This window comes from Scyliorhinus canicula, chromosome 7 (assembly GCF_902713615.1).
Source record: "Scyliorhinus canicula chromosome 7, sScyCan1.1, whole genome shotgun sequence".
Taxonomy (NCBI): domain Eukaryota; kingdom Metazoa; phylum Chordata; class Chondrichthyes; order Carcharhiniformes; family Scyliorhinidae; genus Scyliorhinus; species Scyliorhinus canicula.
In genome coordinates this window covers 5,500,146-5,522,988 of record NC_052152.1, presented here as the reverse complement: position 1 = coordinate 5,522,988, position 22,843 = coordinate 5,500,146, and the positions used below count along the sequence as shown (strand labels likewise).

General features: G+C 49.5%; 1 protein-coding gene across 4 annotated transcripts in view; it reads right to left on the bottom strand.

The window, feature by feature from the left end:
• Positions 1-341: 341 nt before the first annotated feature.
• Positions 342-22,843, bottom strand: part of LOC119968715 (1,4-alpha-glucan-branching enzyme-like) — a 707,296-nt gene continuing 684,794 nt past the window's right edge. Inside the window, exons 16-18 of one of the 4 annotated variants that reach the window (XM_038801318.1) lie at positions 17,880-17,924; positions 6,472-6,516; positions 342-1,535 (exon numbers count right to left, since the gene is read on the bottom strand). In XM_038801318.1, the coding sequence (XP_038657246.1) occupies positions 1,479-1,535; positions 6,472-6,516; positions 17,880-17,924 (147 nt within the window). In that variant the 3' untranslated portion in view covers positions 342-1,478. The remainder of the gene's footprint in view (positions 1,536-6,471; positions 6,517-17,879; positions 17,925-22,843) is intronic. The other 3 variants (XM_038801319.1, XM_038801320.1, XM_038801321.1) reach the window with 3 other exon arrangements.

Genomic DNA, 22,843 nt, shown 5'->3' with positions numbered 1-22,843 from the left:
CTCTGACAGTGCGGCACTCCCTCAGTACTGACCCTGTGACAGTGCAGCACTCCCTCAGTACTGACCCTCTGACAGTGCAGCATTCCCCCAGTACTGACCCTCTGACAGTGCAGCACTCCCTCAGTACTGACCCTCTGACAGTGCAGCACTCCCTCAGTACTGAATCACCTTTGACACCAGCATTGAGTGACTAAACTAGATTAGGAGCTCTGATCACTGGAGTGTGGTTTGAACCCATGACCTTCAGGCTCACATCACAACCTTCTGAGCCAAAGCCGTTGCACCTGAACTTTCGGCAAAGACCTTAACGAAATAAATGTTTGAAAACAACTGCTAGGAAATGAATTGCTTACCTCTTTACTTCAAGATAAAGTATCTGTTTAATCTCAGAGCGACACAGGTACAGTTGATCATTGCTTGCTTCAGTTAATGAGGGATGAAATGTGTTCAAACCAAGGAACATGAGCAATATCTCACTGCAACACGCTCATATTCTATTAATTCCCTACTTTTCAAACTTGTACAATTATGAAGATTAGAAGGTTATGGTTAATTTGAATTTTGTGTTCCACTTTCTTAAGGTACAACACTCCCTAATTCAACCAATTTCTATTCGTACATACAAATGGAGGAACACATCTATCAAGGGGTAATCTCTACCTCATCATCTACAATTCCTAGCCCAATGATGTGGCTCTACCAGCAAAGACTGATCCATGCATTAGGTGTGGGAGCAGATGGCGGGTTGATATCTGGTAAGGTACGGTCTCTGTCCACAGTGACAGAAGAGAGGAGATCAGCGGGTGTGCAGGGGGGAAAAGAGGGGGTTGCGGAGAACCCGGACAGGAGAGGGGGAACGAAACAGTCAGCCCTGACCACCAGCTCCATTGTTCCAGTGTTGGGTTTGTCGGATATTTGTCCATGTTCAGCAGCTGGGTTGGAACTACCCGTTGATTCGACTCGATGAAAAATGTGGACTATAAACTAACACAAAGATTGCACAAATTAATCACTGACAACCCTCCACAACACAGGTGTATTTCTACTCACAGGTGTATGTCTCTCTCCAGCAAGTACATGGGAGCTTATTATTTGTGTAGATGTTTCGTTCCCATTTGAGCTGTGATGCAGCAGCTGGTCTAAACAGCACTGTCTCCACATTGAGACATAGGTTTGCATGCAACATTTATAAACCGACAGCTTTAAGAATGTACAGTCGATAGAGACAGAGCCATAAAGATCTATGTACAACTGCATTTCCTACAGGGGTAAAGTGGCTTGTACTCACACTTTTCAATTTTAAAAATTTAACAAAAGTTACAGTTGTTTATGGGTTATTGATGCCTGAGGGGGGGGGGGGGGGGGGGGGGGGGGGGGGGAGAGAGAGAGAGAGAGAGAGAGAGAGGTGCAGGGTTAGGGTGTGCAGTAGGTTTTCCAAGTCTTCCTCTTTGGCACCAGACTCCTGTCACAGCCAAGCTTCATTTCTCATTGTCCACACAAGCAAGAACGATGGCTGACCTGCTGGGAATATAGACCTGAAACAACACAGAGACTACAATTAGAGTCATATCAAGGAACACACGTGGAATGGGAGCTGAACCCAGCTGCTGGTGGAATGGGACATAACCCTTGATCTGTTGCTGATATGGCAATCGATTCTTGTCCTGCTCGCTAGCTTCAAACGAAAGTTTAGAGGTGGGTGGCGTATCTAAATTTTGGAATTGAAGTGGTTGAATGGGGATTTCGGCGAGTAGTTGAAATACTTGTGGTGCAGATGCAGAGAAAGCTTTTCCCTGGTGGAGTCAGGAAACACAACAGGTCAAGGAAATCTGAAACTCTCTTCCTCCAAAAGGCTGCAGAGGCTGGGAGGAAATGGGAGTTTCAACAAGGCAGAGGTGAACAGGCTTTCAACAGGAATCATGGATTATGAAGGAATGGCGGGAAGTAGGGGCGACGTTCAGATCAGCTGTAATCTCCTCAAAGGTTGAACAGCTGAGAGTGGCTGACCGGACCCCTTCCTGTTCCTATGTCATCGCCAACATTTTCAAACAAAAATCTCAAATGTGCAGGCAAAACAAAAATAAACAGGTGACCTTTTAATCAACTTCAGCATCAAATCTGAAATATAATCCATCAAATGCAATCAAAATCCAACAGTCCTAAAAATAGCGACGCTTCAGTTATTACAGAAAATATGACCCTCAAGGGCAGCCAAGGTCTTCAGTTTCTCCCCCGCACCAGTCCTGGAGCTCTCTGTTCCAACATAAAATGCTGCATAAAATACTGGGCAGCTCATCAATATTTCAGGAGGTCCTGTGTCTATCTTGGGAGGTCGCGCACTCTGCACAATAGATTTTAAAAATAAATCAAACTGTGACTCCATTTGTTGAAGTAATTCATTGCTGTTCAGGAAGGACGAAATGAACGGGAACCATGCAGAAATACTTTTATACCGGTGCCAATGGGAGGCTGCTGATATTGTCTGTGGCACCCTGTCCTGTCTGACTGGAGTCAGAGGTCAGTCAGAAGGCCGGTGAATGTTTTGCGTGAGCTCAGGCTAGTTTCCTGCAACAGGGGACCATGCTGTTAGATTTAACAATGAGGCAGATTTAATTCACAGCCTAACGGTGTGTGAATATTTATCTAATAGCATTCCTGATACGGTCGTGTACATTGTTGTGTTTGAAAGGGGGAGTCGGGAAACGGGTATTAAGATGCCCGATAAAGTCAACTCAAACTGGTTGAAACAGGGACTTTCCACAGTCAATTCTGTTATAAAAGCAAACTAATGCGGACGCTGGTGTGTGGGGCTGATCAAGCTGGAAGGTTTGTTTAATCCGCAGCCCACGAGAGCTGGGGACAGAGGGTGCCCACTAAGGATGACGTGGACTGCAAATTGCAGTCTTCACATGCATGAGGTCTGCCTCGCCTGTCACAAGGTGAAGCCATTGTTTAATCAACTCCCTGACCCTTGGCTGGTGAATCGATTGTGCAAATTTAGTCAGCATGACAACGCATGAGTGTGCCACTGATTAGCACCCGATTGTTAACCTGTTGGAAGCCTAGCCCTCAAGCATTGAAGTGCAAGGCTAATACTCATGTCTACATAACAGAGAAGTGACACAAATGTGGCCCCCAATGCAAGGTGTTATGGTGAAATTGTTCATCAGTCAGATAGGGGGCAGTGTCTCGATCCCCTGGGAGATTACAATGCAGGTCCATTGAATGCACTCAACTGCTCTCATTCCTCACCCTAGCGGGAGTCATGCGGCCCATTGAAGCCCCCAAAGGTCGAGGCCCTTCAGTCAGGTGGAGTTGAGCGGGGTAACTATGGTGAAGAGCTGTGTGACAGGGGAGGGAGTGAGGCTCATTGGGAAGGAGCTCACCAAGGGGGATGTGCATGGGTGGATGTCCCAGATCGTGGCGGGGCTGTGGGTCAGAGCTTGTCAGAACTCCTCTTCGCTCACTCTGATGTTCTCTTCCTTTCAGTTTTTGAGGCAGGGCCCATTGATCCTTCGGGAACACAGCCACAGATGGTGGAGTCTGGGAGGAGACATTTCCAGTCACCGGTATTCTGGCACAGAACTTCCGACCTCCAAATATCGGAGATTCAGTGTCAGAGAAGATTACGTCAGTCCCGGTGGTATTGTGCACTTATGTCATAGAATTTACAGTGCAGAAGGAGGCCATTCGGCCCATCAAGTCTGCACCGGCTCTTGGAAAGAGCACCCTACCCAAGGTCAACACCTCCACCTTATCCCCATAACCCAGTAACCCCACCCAACACTTGACTTGGAACAAGGACTGGGGAGGTGTTTAAAAGGAGTGCCCGCCCTGCTGATTGCAAAGATTAGCTTTCCTGGAGCGAGCGAATCAGAGGCAAGTTGCCATGGACATGGCATGAATCCCGTGGAAAAAATACAGGTTTATTAAAGAGGCTAAATACACAGTCAGTTTTCCCATTGGCACCGGCAGGATTCCATCCAGTTGTCCCAGGGTCCTGATCAATATTTATCCCTCAATCAACATCACAAAGGCGAACTACCCTGTCAATAGCACATTGCTGATTGTGGGAGCTTGCTGTGAGGAAATTGGCTGCCATGTTTCCCACATGACAACAGCGATCACACTTCCAAAGTATTTCATTGGCTGCAAAGTGCTGTGCTGCTGAAAGTCGCTGAAGAAATGCGAGAGAAAATATGGAGCGGGGACTGAATGACGAACCTGCTTCATTTGCCAAATAGCCTACGCAAAAAAAAGTAGAACAAACTTTACTTAAAGTAAGCCAAGCAAGAAGGGCAGAGAGAATTGATACAGTCTGCATGGAGACTGTGATCTCTCACAAAGTTCTGATCAATGGCTGTTTTCATCCCAAGGCTATTTGGAAACCGGGGACGCACTCCAGCCGGGGTAGCAATCTGTGTTTAATGGTTTTCAACCATGCCGAGTTACTTTAACATTTTAGTAAACGACTGAAAATAATTGCTGCAGGAATTTTCCCAATAGGAGAGCTTTGGGTGAGCAAAGAAAATAACTTAGCAAAGCAACAATCATTTCTAAAAGGCATTTTAATTGGACTGGCATGCTGGCAGAGGACAATAATCCTGCATGGAGAGCAGAGTGTTCTAACTGATAGACTGTGCAAGGGATTAATGGTCATTAGTTTTTACAGTCAGACACTGGTCCAGATGTAAGCTGAACCCAATCCTGCTGTGCATCATCAGCATCCCCAAGTTCAATTACAGCCACCATTGGTTATTTAATGTGCAGCTGAGGAAGGATATATTGATCTCGGAGGCTGTGCCACGCAGGGTCAGCAGAATGGTTCTGGGGGAGAGAAGGGTTCAATTGCGAGGATGGGTTGTACAGATAGGTGTGTATTTCTTCACGTACAGATTGAGGGATGATTGAATTGAAGTGTTTAAGGTGGCTAAAGGGATTGATAGGATTGATGGAGAGGAATTATTTCCTCTGGTTGAGATTGGGAGGGGGGCTGCGGGGTCCAGAACGAGAGGCATAAGTTTAAAATCAGACCACGCTGCTTGGGGGCAATGTCTGGACACACAAAGGTTAGTGGAATTCCTCCGTTGCCAAACCTGTTGAAGCTGCGGGGTCAATCAAAAATGTTGAAACGGAGGTTTTTGTTCGCTGAGGTTATTAAAAGCTGCGCACCAATGTGGGGGGATGGAGTTAAGATGGCGATCAGTTATTAGCCACAAGTTCCTTTACGAATTACCGAAAATCTGTGTTCTCTGGTTACTGAGCCTCCGGCCAACGGAAACAATTTCTCCTCATCTACTCCAACCCGTCACCTCTGTCGAGTTACACTTGGGCGGTTTCTGCTTGAAGGAGGGCAATCCCAGTGTCTCTGCACATTCCTAGTACCTCGCCAGTAAATCGCTCTCCAAGTCCCACACATCTTACCTGAAACCTGGTGTCCAGAACTGAACACAATATACCAGATGGGGCCTAACCAGTGATTTTAAGAAGGTTTTTGCCAAGTTCCCTGCTTGGGTTTATAAAGCAGACAATTCCATAATGCTTTCTTTAAAAAGCAGATTCACCGACTTGCCACCTTTAAAGATTTACCGTGCCCCGTTCCCGCACCGCTTTAAAATTGTAGCCCAGATTCTTTGGAAAGCCGAATTAAGGCTGCGACTAGACACAATGATTAATAAATACAATCAACACCGTGTAGTTGGCACAGATAGTAGACTCCAAGATTAAAAATAAATGGTTCAGTTGGGAGTACGAAAAGGGAATTGTGCAGAATGACAGAAAGCCCATACCTCCCCCCAAGGGACCAGGTACGATTTTCTCTGTCACTGCGTCTTTGTAACTTGTTGACATTTTCTGAAGGAGATGATTTAATGAAGGTAGAACTTACTAGGATTCTAACTATGGTCATATCTCAAACCCCGAATAACACACACCATAGATCTAGGTATAGAAACAGGTTCAGGCAAATGAACACACCATCGGCACACTTAAACAATCATCTCCCAAAATCTGAAATCTTAGTTTTGATTTTTTAAAAATAGTTTTCCAATTAAGGGGCGATTTAACGTGGCCAATCCACCTAACCTGCACATCTTTGGCTTGTGGGGGTGAGACCCACGCAGACACGGGGAGAATGTGCAAACTCCACACGGACAGTGACCAGGGGCCGGGATCGAACCCGGGTCCTCGGCGCTGTGAGGCAGCAGTGCTAACCACTGCGCCAGCGTGCCGCCATCAATTGACATCTTAAAGACCGAGATCAACATTTTTTGGGGGCAAGTACGGTGTATCGAGGGATACAGAACTATGACAGGTAAACGTGGCTGGGATACAGCCTGTTGTTCCTATGTTCAGACCAATCTGAGCATGTGCAGGACCCGGGCTCAGACCGAGGCTTTCCAGGTGCTGAGCAGCCTGCTCGGCTGTCATTCCCCTTTTCCCAACTCCCACACCAACCCTCATTCACCTTACCTTCAAGGAATTTTCACAACTGTGCAAAGTTCCATAATTCAGGAGCTGGGAAAGGAATAAAAAGCAAGAAATAAAGAAATAGGGGAGGAGTGAAGAAAGCATGCGCAGGAAACCCGGGGTGAGGAAAACAATTATGGATTAAAATAAAGTTAGCAGCAAGGCATAGCAGGAAATAAAGTCGACATAATACTTCGAACTGAACACATGCAAGGGAGACAGATGTTGAGAAGTGTAGGGAATCAGGGACAGGATGTAGAATTCCAAATTTTAAATTATACATAAATAAATAAACTGGGAGAGTTTGAATGTTAATTTCAAAAATTATTTATACTAAAATTAAGTGTATTATTCCCGGATGTGACTGAATGAATGCTTAAATACAGCCTCTGGGTCTGCTACAAGGTCCAGGCACCACTAGGTGGCAGAGGAACATCATGTGTGAGATGAGTGAAGCACAGTCCCTCCACATCTGCGAGTCTGGGTGCGATTGAACGGCCACGCTGAACCCGTAAAGCTGCTGACCGCAGAGCAGCGGGGCCAATAGACCCGGGAGACCCTGCTGCCCAGATCTATCCCGGCTTGCAATGCCTCGAGAAATCGTGGGATTTTTGGCAAATCTGTATATTAGAGCGAGACAGTTAGCCTCATGTTAATGTGCAGTTTCCCGAGGTACCTGAGGCGTTGGGATTTATCGCCTTTGCCTCGGAGACCTCGGGCGAGTGACTCTCAGTGCTGGTCTCCACAAACAGGCACCAGACAGGATGGTATTCCTGGGGGTCTACCAAGGGATTGGATGCCCCAGGTGCTTCTGCTTTGGGCAAGGGGCACAAGTGGCACTGCCAGCTGGCAGGTTAGCTGCCAAGGTGCCAAGCTGGCATTTGTGCGCAGTGGCGATTGGGTCGGGTTGCCTGCGAGGGCCCTGAGGATCCTCCAGTTGTGTGTTAGGACGTGGGGGGTATTGGGGTGGGATCCCGAGATCAGGACACCATTTAAAAATGGCGTGCCGTCCTCTCTCTACAATAAGGAGTTCCAGTGAGCGGAGCTCCACAGTGCGGGGCTGTGTGCCATCTCGGCAGCGCGTTCCCCACTGAGAGTCCCTATCTAACCCGAGTGCTGTTTATTGCCGTTATGTTTCTCGGCACTGTGAAATACCCGGCTACGTGCGCTCGCTTAAATCCCGTCCTCTGTGTCTAATCTCAGCTTTCACAAACTCCTCTGCTAACTCTGCTTGGGGATATTCATGGACCATTTATTCATGGGCCTTACAGCTCAAACTGCCCCCACCCTCACATTCCTTTCATTGTGAAGGGAGTATGGACCAAAGTCAATTGAAAATAAAACACTCGCTTCATTCATCTTGACTGTCAGTCAAAGCAGCTCCCACCTGCCCCATCTCTTGAAGTTACAATTCTGTTTGATTCCAAAGAACAAAGGAAAGTACAGCACAGGAACAGGCCCTTCGGCCCTCCAAGCCCGTGCCGACCATGCTGCCCGTCTAAACTAAAATCTTCTACACTTCCGGGGTCCGTATCCCTCTATTCCCATCCTATTCATGTATTTGTCAAGTTGCCCCTTAAATGTCACCATCGTCCCTGCTTCCACCACCTCCTCCGGCAGCGAGTTCCAGGCACCCACTACCCTCTGTGTAAAAAACCTGCTTCATACAACTCCTCTAAACCCTGCTCCTCGCACCTTAAACCAACGCTCCTAGTAATTGAGGTGTCAGGAGGGAGTGTGGAGATTGGGTGTCGAAAGGGAGTGTGCAGATTGGGTGTATCAGAGGGAGTGTGGAGATTGGGTGTATCAGAGAGAGTGTGGAGATTGGGTATCAGAGGGAGTGTGGAGATTGGGTGTCAGAGGGGGTGTGGAGATTGGGTGTCAGAGGGAGTGTGGAGATTGGGTGTATCAGAAGAGAGCGTGGAGATTGGGTGTATCAGAGGGAGTGTGCAGATTGGGTGTATCAGAAGGGAGTGTGGAGATTGGGTGTATCAGAGGGAGTGTGGTGATTGGGTGTATCAGAGGGAGTGTGAAGATTGGGTGTATCCGAAGGGAGTGTGGAGATTGGGTGTATCCGAAGGGAGTGTGCAGATTGGATGTATCAGAGGGAGTGTGGAGATTGGGTGTATCAGAGGGAGTGTGGAGATTGGGTGTATCAGAGAGATGTGTGCAGATTGGGTGTATCAGAAGGGAGTGTGCAGATTGGGTGTATCAGAGGGAGTGTGCAGATTGGGTGTATCAGAGGGAATGTGCAGATTGGGTGTCAGAGGGAGTGTGCAGATTGGATGTATCAGAGGGAGTGTGGAGATTGGGTGTCAGAGGGAGTGTGCAGATTGGGTGTCAGAGGGAGTGTGAAGATTGGATGTATCAGAGGGAGTGTGGAGATTGGGTGTATCAGAGGGAGTGTGGAGATTGGGTGTATCAGAGGGAGTGTGCAGATTGGGTGTATCAGAGGGATGTGTGCAGATTGGGTGTATCAGAAGGGAGTGTGGAGATTGGGTGTATCAGAGGGAGTGTGCAGATTGGGTGTATCAGAGGGAGTGTGGAGATTGGGTGTATCAGAGGGAGTGTGCAGATTGGGTGTATCAGAGGGATGTGTGCAGATTGGGTGTATCAGAAGGGAGTGTGGAGATTGGGTGTATCAGAGGGAGTGTGCAGATTGGGTGTATCAGAGGGAGTGTGGAGATTGGGTGTATCAGAGGGAGTGTGCAGATTGGGTGTATCAGAGGGAGTGTGCAGATTGGGTGTATCAGAGGGAGTGTGCAGATTGGATGTCAGAGGGAGTGTGCAGATTGGATGTATCAGAGGGAGTGTGGAGATTGGGTGTATCAGAGGGAGTGTGGAGATTGGGTGTATCAGAGGGAGTGTGCAGATTGGGTGTATCAGAGGGAGTGTGGAGATTGGGTGTATCAGAGGGAGTGTGCAGATTGGGTGTATCAGAGGGAGTGTGCAGATTGGTTGTATCAGAGGGAGTGTGCAGATTGGGTGTCAGAGGGAGTGTGCAGATTGGATGTATCAGAGGGAGTGTGGAGATTGGGTGTATCAGAGGGAGTGTGGAGATTGGGTGTATCAGAGGGAGTGTGCAGATTGGGTGTATCAGAAGGGAGTGTGGAGATTGGGTGTATCAGAGGGAGTGTGCAGATTGGGTGTATCAGAGGGATGTGTGCAGATTGGGTGTATCAGAAGGGAGTGTGGAGATTGGGTGTATCAGAGGGAGTGTGCAGATTGGGTGTCAGAGGGAGAGTGCAGATTGGGTGTATCAGAAGGGGGTGTGGAGATTGGGTGTATCAGAGGGAGTGTGCAGATTGGGTGTCAGAGGGAGTGTGGAAATTGGGTGTATCAGAGGGAGTGTGGAGATTGGGTGTATCAGAAAAGAGTGTGGAGATTGGGTGTATCAGAGGGATGGTGCAGATTGGGTGTATCAGAAGGGAGTGTGGAGATTGGGTGTATCAGAGGGAGTGTGGTGATTGGGTGTATCAGAGGGAGTGTGAAGATTGGGTGTATCCGAAGGGAGTGTGGAGATTGGGTGTATCCGAAGGGAGTGTGGAGATTGGGTGTCAGAGGGAGTGTGCAGATTGGGTGTATCAGAGGGAGTGTGCAGATTGGATGTATCAGAGGGAGTGTGGAGATTGGGTGTATCAGAGGGAGTGTGAAGATTGGATGTATCAGAGGGATGTGTGCAGATTGGGTGTATCAGAAGGGAGTGTGCAGATTGGGTGTATCAGAGGGAGTGTGCAGATTGGGTGTATCAGAGGGAGTGTGGAGATTGGGTGTCAGAGGGAGTGTGCAGATTGGGTGTCAGAGGGAGTGTGCAGATTGGGTGTATCAGAGGGAGTGTGCAGATTGGGTGTATCAGAGGGAGTGTGCAGATTGGGTGTATCAGAGGGATGTGTGCAGATTGGGTGTATCAGAAGGGAGTGTGGAGATTGGGTGTATCAGAGGGAGTGTGCAGATTGGGTGTCAGAGGGAGTGTGGAGATTGGGTGTATCAGAGGGAGTGTGCAGATTGGGTGTATCAGAGGGAGTGTGCAGATTGGGTGTCAAAGGGGGTGTGGAGATTGGGTGTCAGAGGGAGTGTGGAGATTGGGTGTCAGAGGGAGTGTGGAGATTGGGTGTATCAGAGGGAGTGTGCAGATTGGGTGTATCAGAGGGAGAGTTCAGATTGGGTGTCAGAGGGAGTGTGAAGATTGGGTGTATCAGAGGGAGTGTGGAGATTGGGTGTATCAGAGGGAGTGTGCAGATTGGATGTATCAGAAGGGAGTGTGGAGATTGAGTGTATCAGAGGGAGTGTGCAGATTGGGTGTCAGAGGGAGTGTGGAGATTGGATGTATCAGAAGGGAGTGTGGAGATTGAGTGTATCAGAGGGAGTGTGCAGATTGGGTGTCAGAGGGAGTGTGGAGATTGGATGTATCAGAAGGGAGTGTGGAGATTGAGTTTATCAAAGGGAGTGTGCAGATTGGATGTATCAGAAGGGAGTGTGGAGATTGAGTGTATCAGAGGGAGTGTGCAGATTGGGTGTCAGAGGGAGTGTGGAAATTGGGTGTATCAGAGGGAGCGTGGAGATTGGGTGTATCAGAAGGGAGTGTGGAGATTGGGTGTATCAAAGGGAGTGTGCAGATTGGGTGTATCAGAGAGATGTGTGCAGATTGAGTGTATCAGAAGGGAGTGTGGAGATTGGGTGTATCAGAGGGAGTGTGCAGATTGGGTGTCAGAGGGAGAGTGCAGATTGGGTGTCAGAGGGAGTGTGGAAATTGGGTGTATCAGAGGGAGTGTGCAGATTGGGTGTATCAGAGGGAGTGTGCAGATTGGGTGTCAGAGGGAGTGTGGAAATTGGGTGTATCAGAGGGAGTGTGGAGATTGGGTGTATCAGAAGAGAGTGTGGAGATTGGGTGTATCAGAGGGAGTGTGCAGATTGGGTGTATCAGAGGGGGTGTGAAGATTGGGTGTATCCGAAGGGAGTGTGGAGATTGGGTGTATCCGAAGGGAGTGTGGAGATTGGGTGTATCAGAGGGAGTGTGAAGATTGGGTGTATCCGAAGGGAGTGTGGAGATTGGGTGTATCCGAAGGGAGTGTGGAGATTGGGTGTCAGAGGGAGTGTGCAGATTGGGTGTATCAGAGGGAGTGTGCAGATTGGATGTATCAGAGGTAGTGTGGAGATTGGGTGTATCAGAGGGAGTGTGAAGATTGGATGTATCAGAGGGATGTGTGCAGATTGGGTGTATCAGAAGGGAGTGTGCAGATTGGGTGTATCAGAGGGAGTGTGCAGATTGGGTGTATCAGAGGGAGTGTGCAGATTGGGTGTCAGAGGGAGTGTGCAGATTGGATGTATCAGAGGGAGTGTGGAGATTGGGTGTCAGAGGGAGTGTGCAGATTGGGTGTCAGAGGGAGTGTGCAGATTGGGTATCAGAGGGAGTGTGCAGATTGGATGTATCAGAGGGAGTGTGGAGATTGGGTGTCAGAGGGAGTGTGGAGATTGGATGTATCAGAGGGAGTGTGGAGATTGGGTGTATCAGAGGGAGTGTGGAGATTGGGTGTATCAGAGGGAGTGTGCAGATTGGGTGTATCAGAGGGATGTGTGCAGATTGGGTGTATCAGAGGGAGTGTGCAGATTGGGTGTCAGAGGGAGTGTGGAGATTGGGTGTATCAGAGGGAGTGTGCAGATTGGGTGTATCAGAGGGAGCGTGCAGATTGGGTGTATCAGAGGGAGTGTGCAGATTGGGTGTCAGAGGGAGTGTGCAGATTGGATGTATCAGAGGGAGTGTGGAGATTGGGTGTCAGAGGGAGTGTGCAGATTGGGTGTCAGAGGGAGTGTGCAGATTGGATGTATCAGAGGGAGTGTGGAGATTGGGTGTCAGAGGGAGTGTGCAGATTGGGTGTATCAGAGGGAGTGTGCAGATTGGGTGTATCAGAGGGAGTGTGGAGATTGGGTGTATCAGAGGGAGTGTGGAGATTGGGTGTATCAGAGGGAGTGTGCAGATTGGGTGTCAGAGGGAGTGTGGAGATTGGGTGTATCAGAGGGAGTGTGCAGATTGGGTGTATCAGAGGGAGTGTGCAGATTGGGTGTCAGAGGGAGTGTGCAGATTGGATGTATCAGAGGGAGTGTGCAGATTGGGTGTATCAGAGGGAGTGTGCAGATTGGTTGTATCAGAGGGAGTGTGCAGATTGGGTGTATCAGAGGGAGTGTGGAGATTGGATGTATCAGAGGGAGTGTGGAGATTGGGTGTATCAGAGGGAGTGTGCAGATTGGGTGTATCAGAGGGATGTGTGCAGATTGGGTGTATCAGAAGGGAGTGTGGAGATTGGGTGTATCAGAGGGAGTGTGCAGATGGGTGTATCAGAGGGATGTGTGCAGATTGGGTGTATCAGAAGGGAGTGTGGAGATTGGGTGTATCAGAGGGAGTGTGGAGATTGGGTGTATCAGAGGGAGAGTGCAGATTGGGTGTATCAGAAGGGAGCGTGGAAATTGGGTGTATCAGAGGGAGTGTGCAGATTGGGTGTATCAGAGGGAGTGTGCAGATTGGGTGTCAGAGGGAGTGTGCAGATTGGGTGTCAGAGGGAGTGTGCAGATTGGGTGTCAAAGGGGGTGTGGAGATTGGGTGTCAGAAGGGAGTGTGGAGATTGGGTGTCAGAGGGAGTGTGGAGATTGGGTGTATCAGAGGGAGTGTGCAGATTGGGTGTATCAGAGGGAGAGTTCAGATTGGGTGTCAGAGGGAGTGTGAAGATTGGGTGTATCAGAGGGAGTGTGGAGATTGGGTGTATCAGAGGGAGTGTGCAGATTGGATGTATCAGAAGGGAGTGTGGAGATTGAGTGTATCAGAGGGAGTGTGCAGTTTGGGTGTATCAGAGGGAGTGTGCAGATTGGGTGTCAGAGGGAGTGTGGAGATTGGATGTATCAGAAGGGAGTGTGGAGATTGAGTGTATCAGAGGGAGTGTGCAGATTGGGTGTCAGAGGGAGTGTGGAGATTGGATGTATCAGAAGGGAGTGTGGAGATTGAGTTTATCAAAGGGAGTGTGCAGATTGGATGTATCAGAAGGGAGTGTGGAGATTGAGTGTATCAGAGGGAGTGTGCAGATTGGGTGTCAGAGGGAGTGTGGAAATTGGGTGTATCAGAGGGAGCGTGGAGATTGGGTGTATCAGAAGGGAGTGTGCAGATTGGGTGTATCAGAGAGATGTGTGCAGATTGGGTGTATCAGAAGGGAGTGTGGAGAATGGGTGTATCAGAGGGAGTGTGCAGATTGGGTGTCAGAGGGAGAGTGCAGATTGGGTGTCAGAGGGAGTGTGGAAATTGGGTGTATCAGAGGGAGTGTGCAGATTGGGTGTATCAGAGGGAGTGTGCAGATTGGGTGTCAGAGGGAGTGTGGAAATTGGGTGTATCAGAGGGAGTGTGCAGATTGGGTGTATCAGAAGGGAGTGTGGAGATTGGGTGTATCAGAGGGAGTGTGGTGATTGGGTGTATCAGAGGGGGTGTGAAGATTGGGTGTATCCGAAGGGAGTGTGGAGATTGGGTGTATCCGAAGGGATGTGTGCAGATTGGGTGTATCAGAAGGGAGTGTGCAGATTGGGTGTATCAGAGGGAGTGTGCAGATTGGGTGTATCCGAAGGGAGTGTGGAGATTGGGTGTATCAGAGGGAGTGTGCAGATTGGGTGTATCAGAGGGAGTGTGGAGATTGGGTGTCAGAGGGAGTGTGCAGATTGGATGTATCAGAGGGAGTGTGCAGATTGGGTGTCAGAGGGAGTGTGCAGATTGGGTGTCAGAGGGAGTGTGCAGATTGGGTGTATCAGAGGGAGTGTGGAGATTGGGTGTATCAGAGGGAGTGTGCAGATTGGGTGTATCAGAGGGATGTGTGCAGATTGGGTGTATCAGAAGGGAGTGTGGAGATTGGGTGTATCAGAGGGAGTGTGCAGATTGGGTGTCAGAGGGAGTGTGGAGATTGGGTGTATCAGAGGGAGTGTGCAGATTGGGTGTATCAGAGGGAGTGTGCAGATTGGGTGTATCAGAGGGAGTGTGCAGATTGGGTGTCAGAGGGAGTGTGCAGATTGGATGTATCAGAGGGAGTGTGGAGATTGGGTGTATCAGAGGGAGTGTGGAGATTGGGTGTATCAGAGGGAGTGTGCAGATTGGGTGTATCAAAGGGATGTGTGCAGATTGGGTGTATCAGAAGGGAGTGTGGAGATTGGGTGTATCAGAGGGAGTGTGCAGATTGGGTGTATCAGAGGGATGTGTGCAGATTGGGTGTATCAGAAGGGAGTGTGGAGATTGGGTGTATCAGAGGGATTGTGCAGATTGGGTGTCAGAGGGAGAGTGCAGATTGGGTGTATCAGAAGGGAGCGTGGAAATTGGGTGTATCAGAGGGAGTGTGCAGATTGGGTGTATCAGAGGGAGTGTGCAGATTGGGTGTCAGAGGGAGTGTGCAGATTGGGTGTCAAAGGGGGTGTGGAGATTGGGTGTCAGAGGGAGTGTGGAGATTGGGTGTCAGAGGGAGTGTGGAGATTGGATGTATCAGAGGGAGTGTGCAGATTGGGTGTATCAGAGGGAGAGTTCAGATTGGGTGTCAGAGGGAGTGTGAAGATTGGGTGTATCAGAGGGAGTGTGGAGATTGGGTGTATCAGAGGGAGTGTGCAGATTGGATGTATCAGAAGGGAGTGTGGAGATTGAGTGTATCAGAGGGAGTGTGCAGTTTGGGTGTATCAGAGGGAGTGTGCAGATTGGGTGTCAGAGGGAGTGTGGAGATTGGATGTATCAGAAGGGAGTGTGGAGATTGAGTGTATCAGAGGGAGTGTGCAGATTGGGTGTCAGAGGGAGTGTGGAGATTGGATGTATCAGAAGGGAGTGTGGAGATTGAGTTTATCAAAGGGAGTGTGCAGATTGGATGTATCAGAAGGGAGTGTGGAGATTGAGTGTATCAGAGGGAGTGTGCAGATTGGGTGTCAGAGGGAGTGTGGAAATTGGGTGTATCAGAGGGAGTGTGGAGATTGGGTGTATCAGAAGGGAGTGTGGAGATTGGGTGTATCAAAGGGAGTGTGCAGATTGGGTGTATCAGAGGGAGTGTGCAGATTGGGTGTCAAAGGGGGTGTGGAGATTGGGTGTCAGAGGGAGTGTGGAGATTGGGTGTCAGAGGGAGTGTGGAGATTGGGTGTATCAGAGGGAGTGTGCAGATTGGGTGTATCAGAGGGAGAGTTCAGATTGGGTGTATCAGAGGGAGTGTGGAGATTGGGTGTCAGAGGGAGTGTGCAGATTGGGTGTCAGAGGGAGTGTGAAGATTGGGTGTCAGATGGAGTGTGAAGATTGGGTGTATCAGAAGGGAGTGTGGAGATTGGGTGTCAGAGGGAGTGTGGAGATTGGGTGTATCAGAGGGAGTGTGAAGATTGGGTGTATCAAAGGGAGTGTGCAGATTGGGTGTATCAGAGGGAGTGTGAAGATTGGGTGTATCAGAGGGAGTGTGAAGATTGGGTGTATCAAAGGGAGTGTGCAGATTGGGTGTATCAGAGGGAGTGTGGAGATTGGGTGTCAGAGGGAGTGTGAAGATTGGGTGTATCAGAGGGAGTGTGGAGGATGGGTGTATCAGAGGGATGTGTGGAGATTGGATGTATCAGAAGGGAGTGTGGAGATTGAGTGTATCAGAGGGAGTGTGCAGATTGGGTGTCAGAGGGAGTGTGGAGATTGGATGTATCAGAAGGGAGTGTGGAGATTGAGTTTATCAAAGGGAGTGTGCAGATTGGATGTATCAGAAGGGAGTGTGGAGATTGTGTGTATCAGAGGGAGTGTGCAGATTGGGTGTCAGAGGGAGTGTGGAGATTGGATGTATCAGAAGGGAGTGTGGAGATTGAGTGTATCAAAGGGAGTGTGCAGATTGGATGTATCAGAGGGAGTGTGGAGATTGGGTTTCAGAGGGAGTGTGGAGATTGGGTGTCAGAGAGAGTGTGGAGATTGGGTGTATCAGAGGGAGTGTGCAGATTGGGTGTCAGAGAGAGTGTGGAGATTGGGTGTATCAGAGGGAGTGTGCAGATTGGGTGTATCAGAGGGAGTGTGCAGATTGGGTGTCAGAGGGAGTGTGCAGATTGGGTGTATCAGAGGGAGTGTGGAGATTGGGTGTATCAGATGGAGTGTGCAGATTGGGTGTATCAGAGGGAGTGTGGAGATTGGGTGTCAGAGGGAGTGTGCAGATTGGGTGTATCAGAGGGAGTGTGGAGATTGGGTGTATCAGAGGGAGTGTGGAGATTGGGTGTCAGAGGGAGTGTGGAGATTGGGTGTATCAGAAGGGAGTGTGTAGATTGGATGTATCAGAAGGGAGTGTGCAGATTGGGTGTATCAGAGGGAGTGTGGAGATTGGGTGTATCAGAGGGAGTGTGGAGATTGGGTGTATCAGAGGGAGTGTGCAGATTGGATGTATCAGAAGGACAATGGCACAGGGCAATTAGAAGCAGGCGTCATGTGAATGAACCTCCTGGAATGTATGATTTAAGCATACTCTGCCTCGGCTACTTGCTGTAGAGGAAACATTGACTCGACACATTACTCCCGCGCTCACTGACAGGACGCAGCGGTCAACACAGCGGGATTTCACTGAGAAGATGCAGCTATTCTGGCTAATTCTCTCCTCTGGCTGGCAAATGGATTCTGACCATCCTTTTCCTTTGCTTCTGCCTCCGTCCCCACCATCTCATCCAGCTGATATTCCAAACATCTCCATTTCAACTGCCTCAAAGGCTCTGTGATATAGCTGCAGACTAACACCTCATGGTGAATAAGATTCCTTCACAAAAAAAGAGTAAGGGATAAGTGTGCGAAATGTCCTTGAAGAAAAGAAACAATAAGGATCAGAGAGAAAACTCTCCAGTGGCTGGTGGGATGTGGGGAGAAAGTGGGATTGAGGGGTATTGGGAGAAGGTGGGATTGAGGGGTATGGGAAGAAGGGTAAGTAGAACTGAGGGATATAGTGAGGAGGTGGGTAGGTGAGATTGAGGGATATGGGGAGAAGGTGGGATTGAGGGAAAAGAACAGAAGGTGGGATTGAGGGATATGGACAGAAGGTGCGTAGATGGGATTGAGGGATGTGGGAAGGTAGGATTGGGCCGTTTGGGGAGAATTGGGATTAAGGGGTATGGGGAGGAGCTGGATGGGTGGAATTGAGGGATATGGGGAGATGGTAGGATTGAGGGGTATTAGGAGGAGAGTAGGCAATACTGAGGAATATAAGGAGGAGATGGGATTGAGGGGTATTGAGAAAGTGTGATTAATTAATCAAAAGACAGTTTTATATGGTTCTATGACCTTTTCCTGCTGTTAAAGATTCTGGTGTTCAAAGATCTGTCCAGCTCCCTGCTGTTTCCTGGTCTCAACCACTCACCACTCCTCCAACAAATCACACCAATAACCCAGACAACAATCTCCCAGTGTAACTGACTCTTACCTCAAAAACATGGGCTTTCCTCTGGAAATAGTCATCACTTTGGAACTGAGGAATGAAAAGAGAAAGGGGGAAGAAATAAAGGAATGGGAAAGAAACATAAACAGCAGGAAGCAAGCGAAGAATGATGTGGTAACAGTTAATGAATGAAGAATAAAGTGAGAGCATGCAATAAATCTGTGTTGTCACTAGGGCCTATTTAACTTGAGTTAAGAAATATCACTTCATGTGTAACATTCCTTCCATGATACTCAATACAGCGTATGGTAGTGCAGGTATGTCGCATAATAAATATAGGATTGCACAATGACAGACCTGTACCCCAGTGTTATACAGTGACCGACCTGACCCCACCAGTACTGTATCCCAGTGTTATACAGTGACAGACCCATCCCCACCAGTCATGTACCCCAGTGTTATACAGTGACAGTCCTGTCCCCACCAGTACTGTACCCCAGTGTTATACAGTGACAGTCCTGTCCCCACCAGTACTGTACCCCAGTGTTATACAGAGACAGACCTGTCCCCACCAGTACTGTACCCCAGTGTGATACAGTGACAGACCCGTCCCCACCAGTACTGTATCCCAGTGTTATACAGAGACAGAACCGCCCCCACCAGTACTGTACCCCAGTGTTATAAAGTGACAGACCCATCCCCACCAGTACTGTACCCCAGTGTTAGACAGTGACAGACCCATCCCCACCAGTACTGTATCCCAGTGATATAGTGACAGACCCATCCCCACCAGTACTGTTCCCCAGTGTTATACAGTGACAGACCCGTCCCCACCAGTACTGTACCCCAGTGTTATACAGTGACAGACCTGACCCCACCAGTACTGTACCCCAGTGTCATAGTGACAGACCCATCCCCACCAGTACTGTTCCCCATGTGTTATACAGTGACAGACCTGACCCCACCAGTACTGTACCCCAGTGTTATACAGTGACAGACCTGACCCCACCAGTACTGTACCCCAGTGTCATAGTGACAGACCCATCCCCACCAGTACTGTTCCCCATGTGTTATACAGTGACAGACCTGACCCCACCAGTACTGTACCCCAGTGTTATACAGTGACAGACCCGTCCCCACCAGTACTGTACCCCAGTGTTATACAGTGACAGACCCATCCCCACCAGTACTGTTCCCCATATGTTATACAGTGACAGACCTGACCCCACCAGCACTGTGCCCCAGTGTTATACAGTGACAGACCTGTCCCCACCAGTACTGTACCCCAGTGTTATACAGTGACAGACCTGTCCCCACCAGTACTGTATCCCAGTGTTATACAGTGACAGACCCATTCCTACCAGCACTGTGCCCCAGTGTTATACAGTGACAGACCCATCCCCACCAGTACTGTACCCCAGTGTTATACAGAGACAGACCCGTCCCCACCAGTACTGTACCCCAGTGTTATACAGTGACAGACCCATCCCCACCAGTACTGTACCCCAGTGTTATACAGTGACAGACCCGTCCCCACCAGTACTGTACCCCAGTGTTATACAGTGACAGACCCGTCCCCACCAGTACTGTACCCCAGTGTTATACAGTGACAGACCCATCCCCACCAGTACTGTACCCCAGTGTTATACAGTGACAGACCCGTCCCCACCAGTACTGTACCCCAGTGTTATACAGTGACAGACCCATCCCCACCAGTACTGTACCCCAGTGTTATACAGTGACAGACCCGTCCCCACCAGTACTGTACCCCAGTGTTGTACAGTGACAGACCCATCCCCACCAGTACTGTACCCGTGTTATACAGTGACAGACCCGTCCCCACCAGTACTGTACCCCAGTGTTATACAGTGACAGACCCAGCCCCACCAGTACTGTATCCCAGTGTTAGTGACAGACCCGTCCCCACCAGTACTGTACCCCAGTGTTATAGTGACAGACCCGTCCCCACCAGCACTGTACCCCAGTGATAGTGACAGACCTGGCCCAGTGTTATGAAACTCAAAATCTTCTTTCCAAACACAAACTAACTAAGACGGATGCTGAACATTTCAGGTGCTCATTATATCCCTTACTGGAATCCTAGTGACAACACATAACCTAAATCAGCAGGACTGGGAAAAGAGGAATAAAAAGATCTAGGATGAAAAGGGCTCGAAAAAGTGTTTAAACATCAAATCAAATAATGCTTACTGAAATTGTTAATCGTGAGACAGCGAATAAGGAATTAATTCAATGAAACAGTCAGGTGAGGCAGTTATTGAGGGAATAAAATGATAGCTGCAGGAAAGCAAGGAGAAAATCAAGATGTGTATGTGAGGCCTGTGTATGTGAGGCCTGTGTATGTGAGGCCTGTGTATGTGAGGCCTGTGTATGTGAGGCCTGTGTATGCGAGGCCTGTGTATGCGAGGCCTGTGTATGTGAGGCCTGTGTATGCGAGGCCTGTGTATGTGAGGCCTGTGTATGCGAGGCCTGTGTATGTGAGGCCTGTGTATGTGAGGGGGGGTTAATGAGGGGAATGTATGTGGGGAGTGTGAGTGTGATAGAATTACATATATGTGAGGTGTGAGAAGAAAGGTGCGTGGGGGTGAGGTGGGTGTGGGTGAGGTGCGTGTGGGTGAGGGTGGGTGAGGTGCGTGTGGGTGAGGTGCGTGTGGGTGAGGTGCGTGTGGTGCGTGTGGGTGAGGTGCGTGTGGGTGAGGTGCGTGTGGGTGAGGTGCGTGTGGGTGAGGTGCGTGTGGGTGAGGTGCGTGTGGGTGAGGTGCGTGTGGGTGAGGTGCGTGTGGGTGAGGTGCGTGTGGGTGAGGTGCGTGTGGGTGAGGTGCGTGTGGGTGAGGTGCGTGTGGGTGAGGTGGGTGTGGGTGAGGTGGGTGAGGTGCGTGTGGGTGAGGTGCGTGTGGGTGAGGTGGGTGTGGGTGAGGTGCGTGTGGGTGAGGTGGGTGTGGGTGAGGTGCGTGTGGGTGAGGTGCGTGTGGGTGAGGTGCGTGTGGGTGAGATGCCTGCATGCATATATGTAACATGTGTATATGTACATGTGTATACAGTGTAGAATTCTGCAGGGAATCTCCTGCCAGTCATCAAGGAAAATACGTTCACATGAATTCTCTTGGATTTTGTTAAGACCGTCAATAGACCTTTTAAACAGGTTAGGAGCATTCCCACAGAATGCGCAGAATGTGACTGTGCCAATGTTGGGCATGTGCAAGCGGGGCTTGTGTGTGTGTGTGTGTTGTGTGTGTGTCATACCCCATGAATATACATTGTTTCTCATCTCTGACTAAATGCTCATTAGTAATTCAATGATGATCTTGAATTGCCATCATACGCCGCATAGGTGTCAGCTGTTAATCCTTCCTCTCTCGATAGAACAATACAATTCTGACGATCGATCCAGGCACAGTTACTGTCTTTCTGATCGGAGGGACTATTGATCACAGAATTTGCAGAGATTGTGAACTTTAGTCTGGCACTGTGAAGAACAACACAGATTATTTCTGAAAGATTCTGCGCCATGGCTGATGCCATGACGATCACTCTTGGCCATCCGCAGCCCAGCAGCAAAGCCTGCTTCCCCGGAACAATGCCATGCCGATCACTCTTGGCCATCCGCAGCCCAGCAGCAAAGCCTGCTTCCCCGGAACAATGCCATGCCGATCACTCTTGGCCATCCGCAGCCCAGCAGCAAAGCCTGCTTCCCCGGAACAATGCCATGCCGATCACTCTTGGCCATCCGCAGCCCAGCAGCAAAGCCTGCTTCCCCGGAACAATGCCATGCCGATCACTCTTGGCCATCCGCAGCCCAGCAGCAAAGCCTGCTTCCCCGGAACAATGCCATGCCGATCACTCTTGGCCATCCGCAGCCCAGCAGCAAAGCCTGCTTCCCCGGAACAATGCCATGCCGATCACTCTTGGCCATCCGCAGCCCAGCAGCAAAGCCTGCTTCCCCGGAACAATGCCATGCCGATCACTCTTGGCCATCCGCAGCCCAGCAGCAAAGCCTGCTTCCCCGGAACAATGCCATGCCGATCACTCTTGGCCATCCGCAGCCCAGCAGCAAAGCCTGCTTCCCCGGAACAATGCCATGCCGATCACTCTTGGCCATCCGCAGCCCAGCAGCAAAGCCTGCTTCCCCGGAACAATGCCATGCCGATCACTCTTGGCCATCCGCAGCCCAGCAGCAAAGCCTGCTTCCCCGGAACAATGCCATGCCGATCACTCTTGGCCATCCGCAGCCCAGGAGCAAAGCCTGCTTCCCCGGAACAGGCCAGGTCAATGGCAGTGATAATTCTGCCATCACGGTGGGAAACTAACAGGGTCACATTACACGACGGTACAATGATGCAACACCTCATTACATGCTCTGGGGAAATCAGACCTGCATTCAAAAGGAGGCAACTCCTAGTCGTAGCAATGGAAATATTCCACATAAAATAACGTAAATCGATTATGAAGTAAAGTTGATAATTGTCATACCACAAACGTAGTTAACAATGGTCTGCACAACGAGAAATAGCACCTTCAGCATAATGAATTACCCCAGAGTGCTTCACAGTAGCTTGAGACAAAGTATACCATGGAGATATTAGGTCAGATATTTGGTCAAAAATATCGATTTTAAGGAATGTTTTAAAAGAGGTTGGAGTGGGAAGGCATTCCTGAGCTTCAGATCTAGACACATCCACCAATGGTGGAGAGATTAAAATCCAGGACGTTCAAACGCCAGGATTAAAAGCACAAATATCTCACAGGGTTGTGGGGTCGGAGGGGGGAAATTGCAGATACTGGGCAGGGCAAGGCCACGGAGGGATTAAAAAATAAGGATGCGGGGCAGCACGGTTGCTCAGTGGTTAGCACTGCTGCCTCACGGCGCCGAGGTCCCAGGTTCGATCCCAGTTCTGGGTCACTGTCTGTGCGGAGTTTGCGTGGGTTTCGCCCCCACAATCCAAAGATGTGCAAGGTAGGTGGATTGGCCACGCTAAATTGTCCCTTAA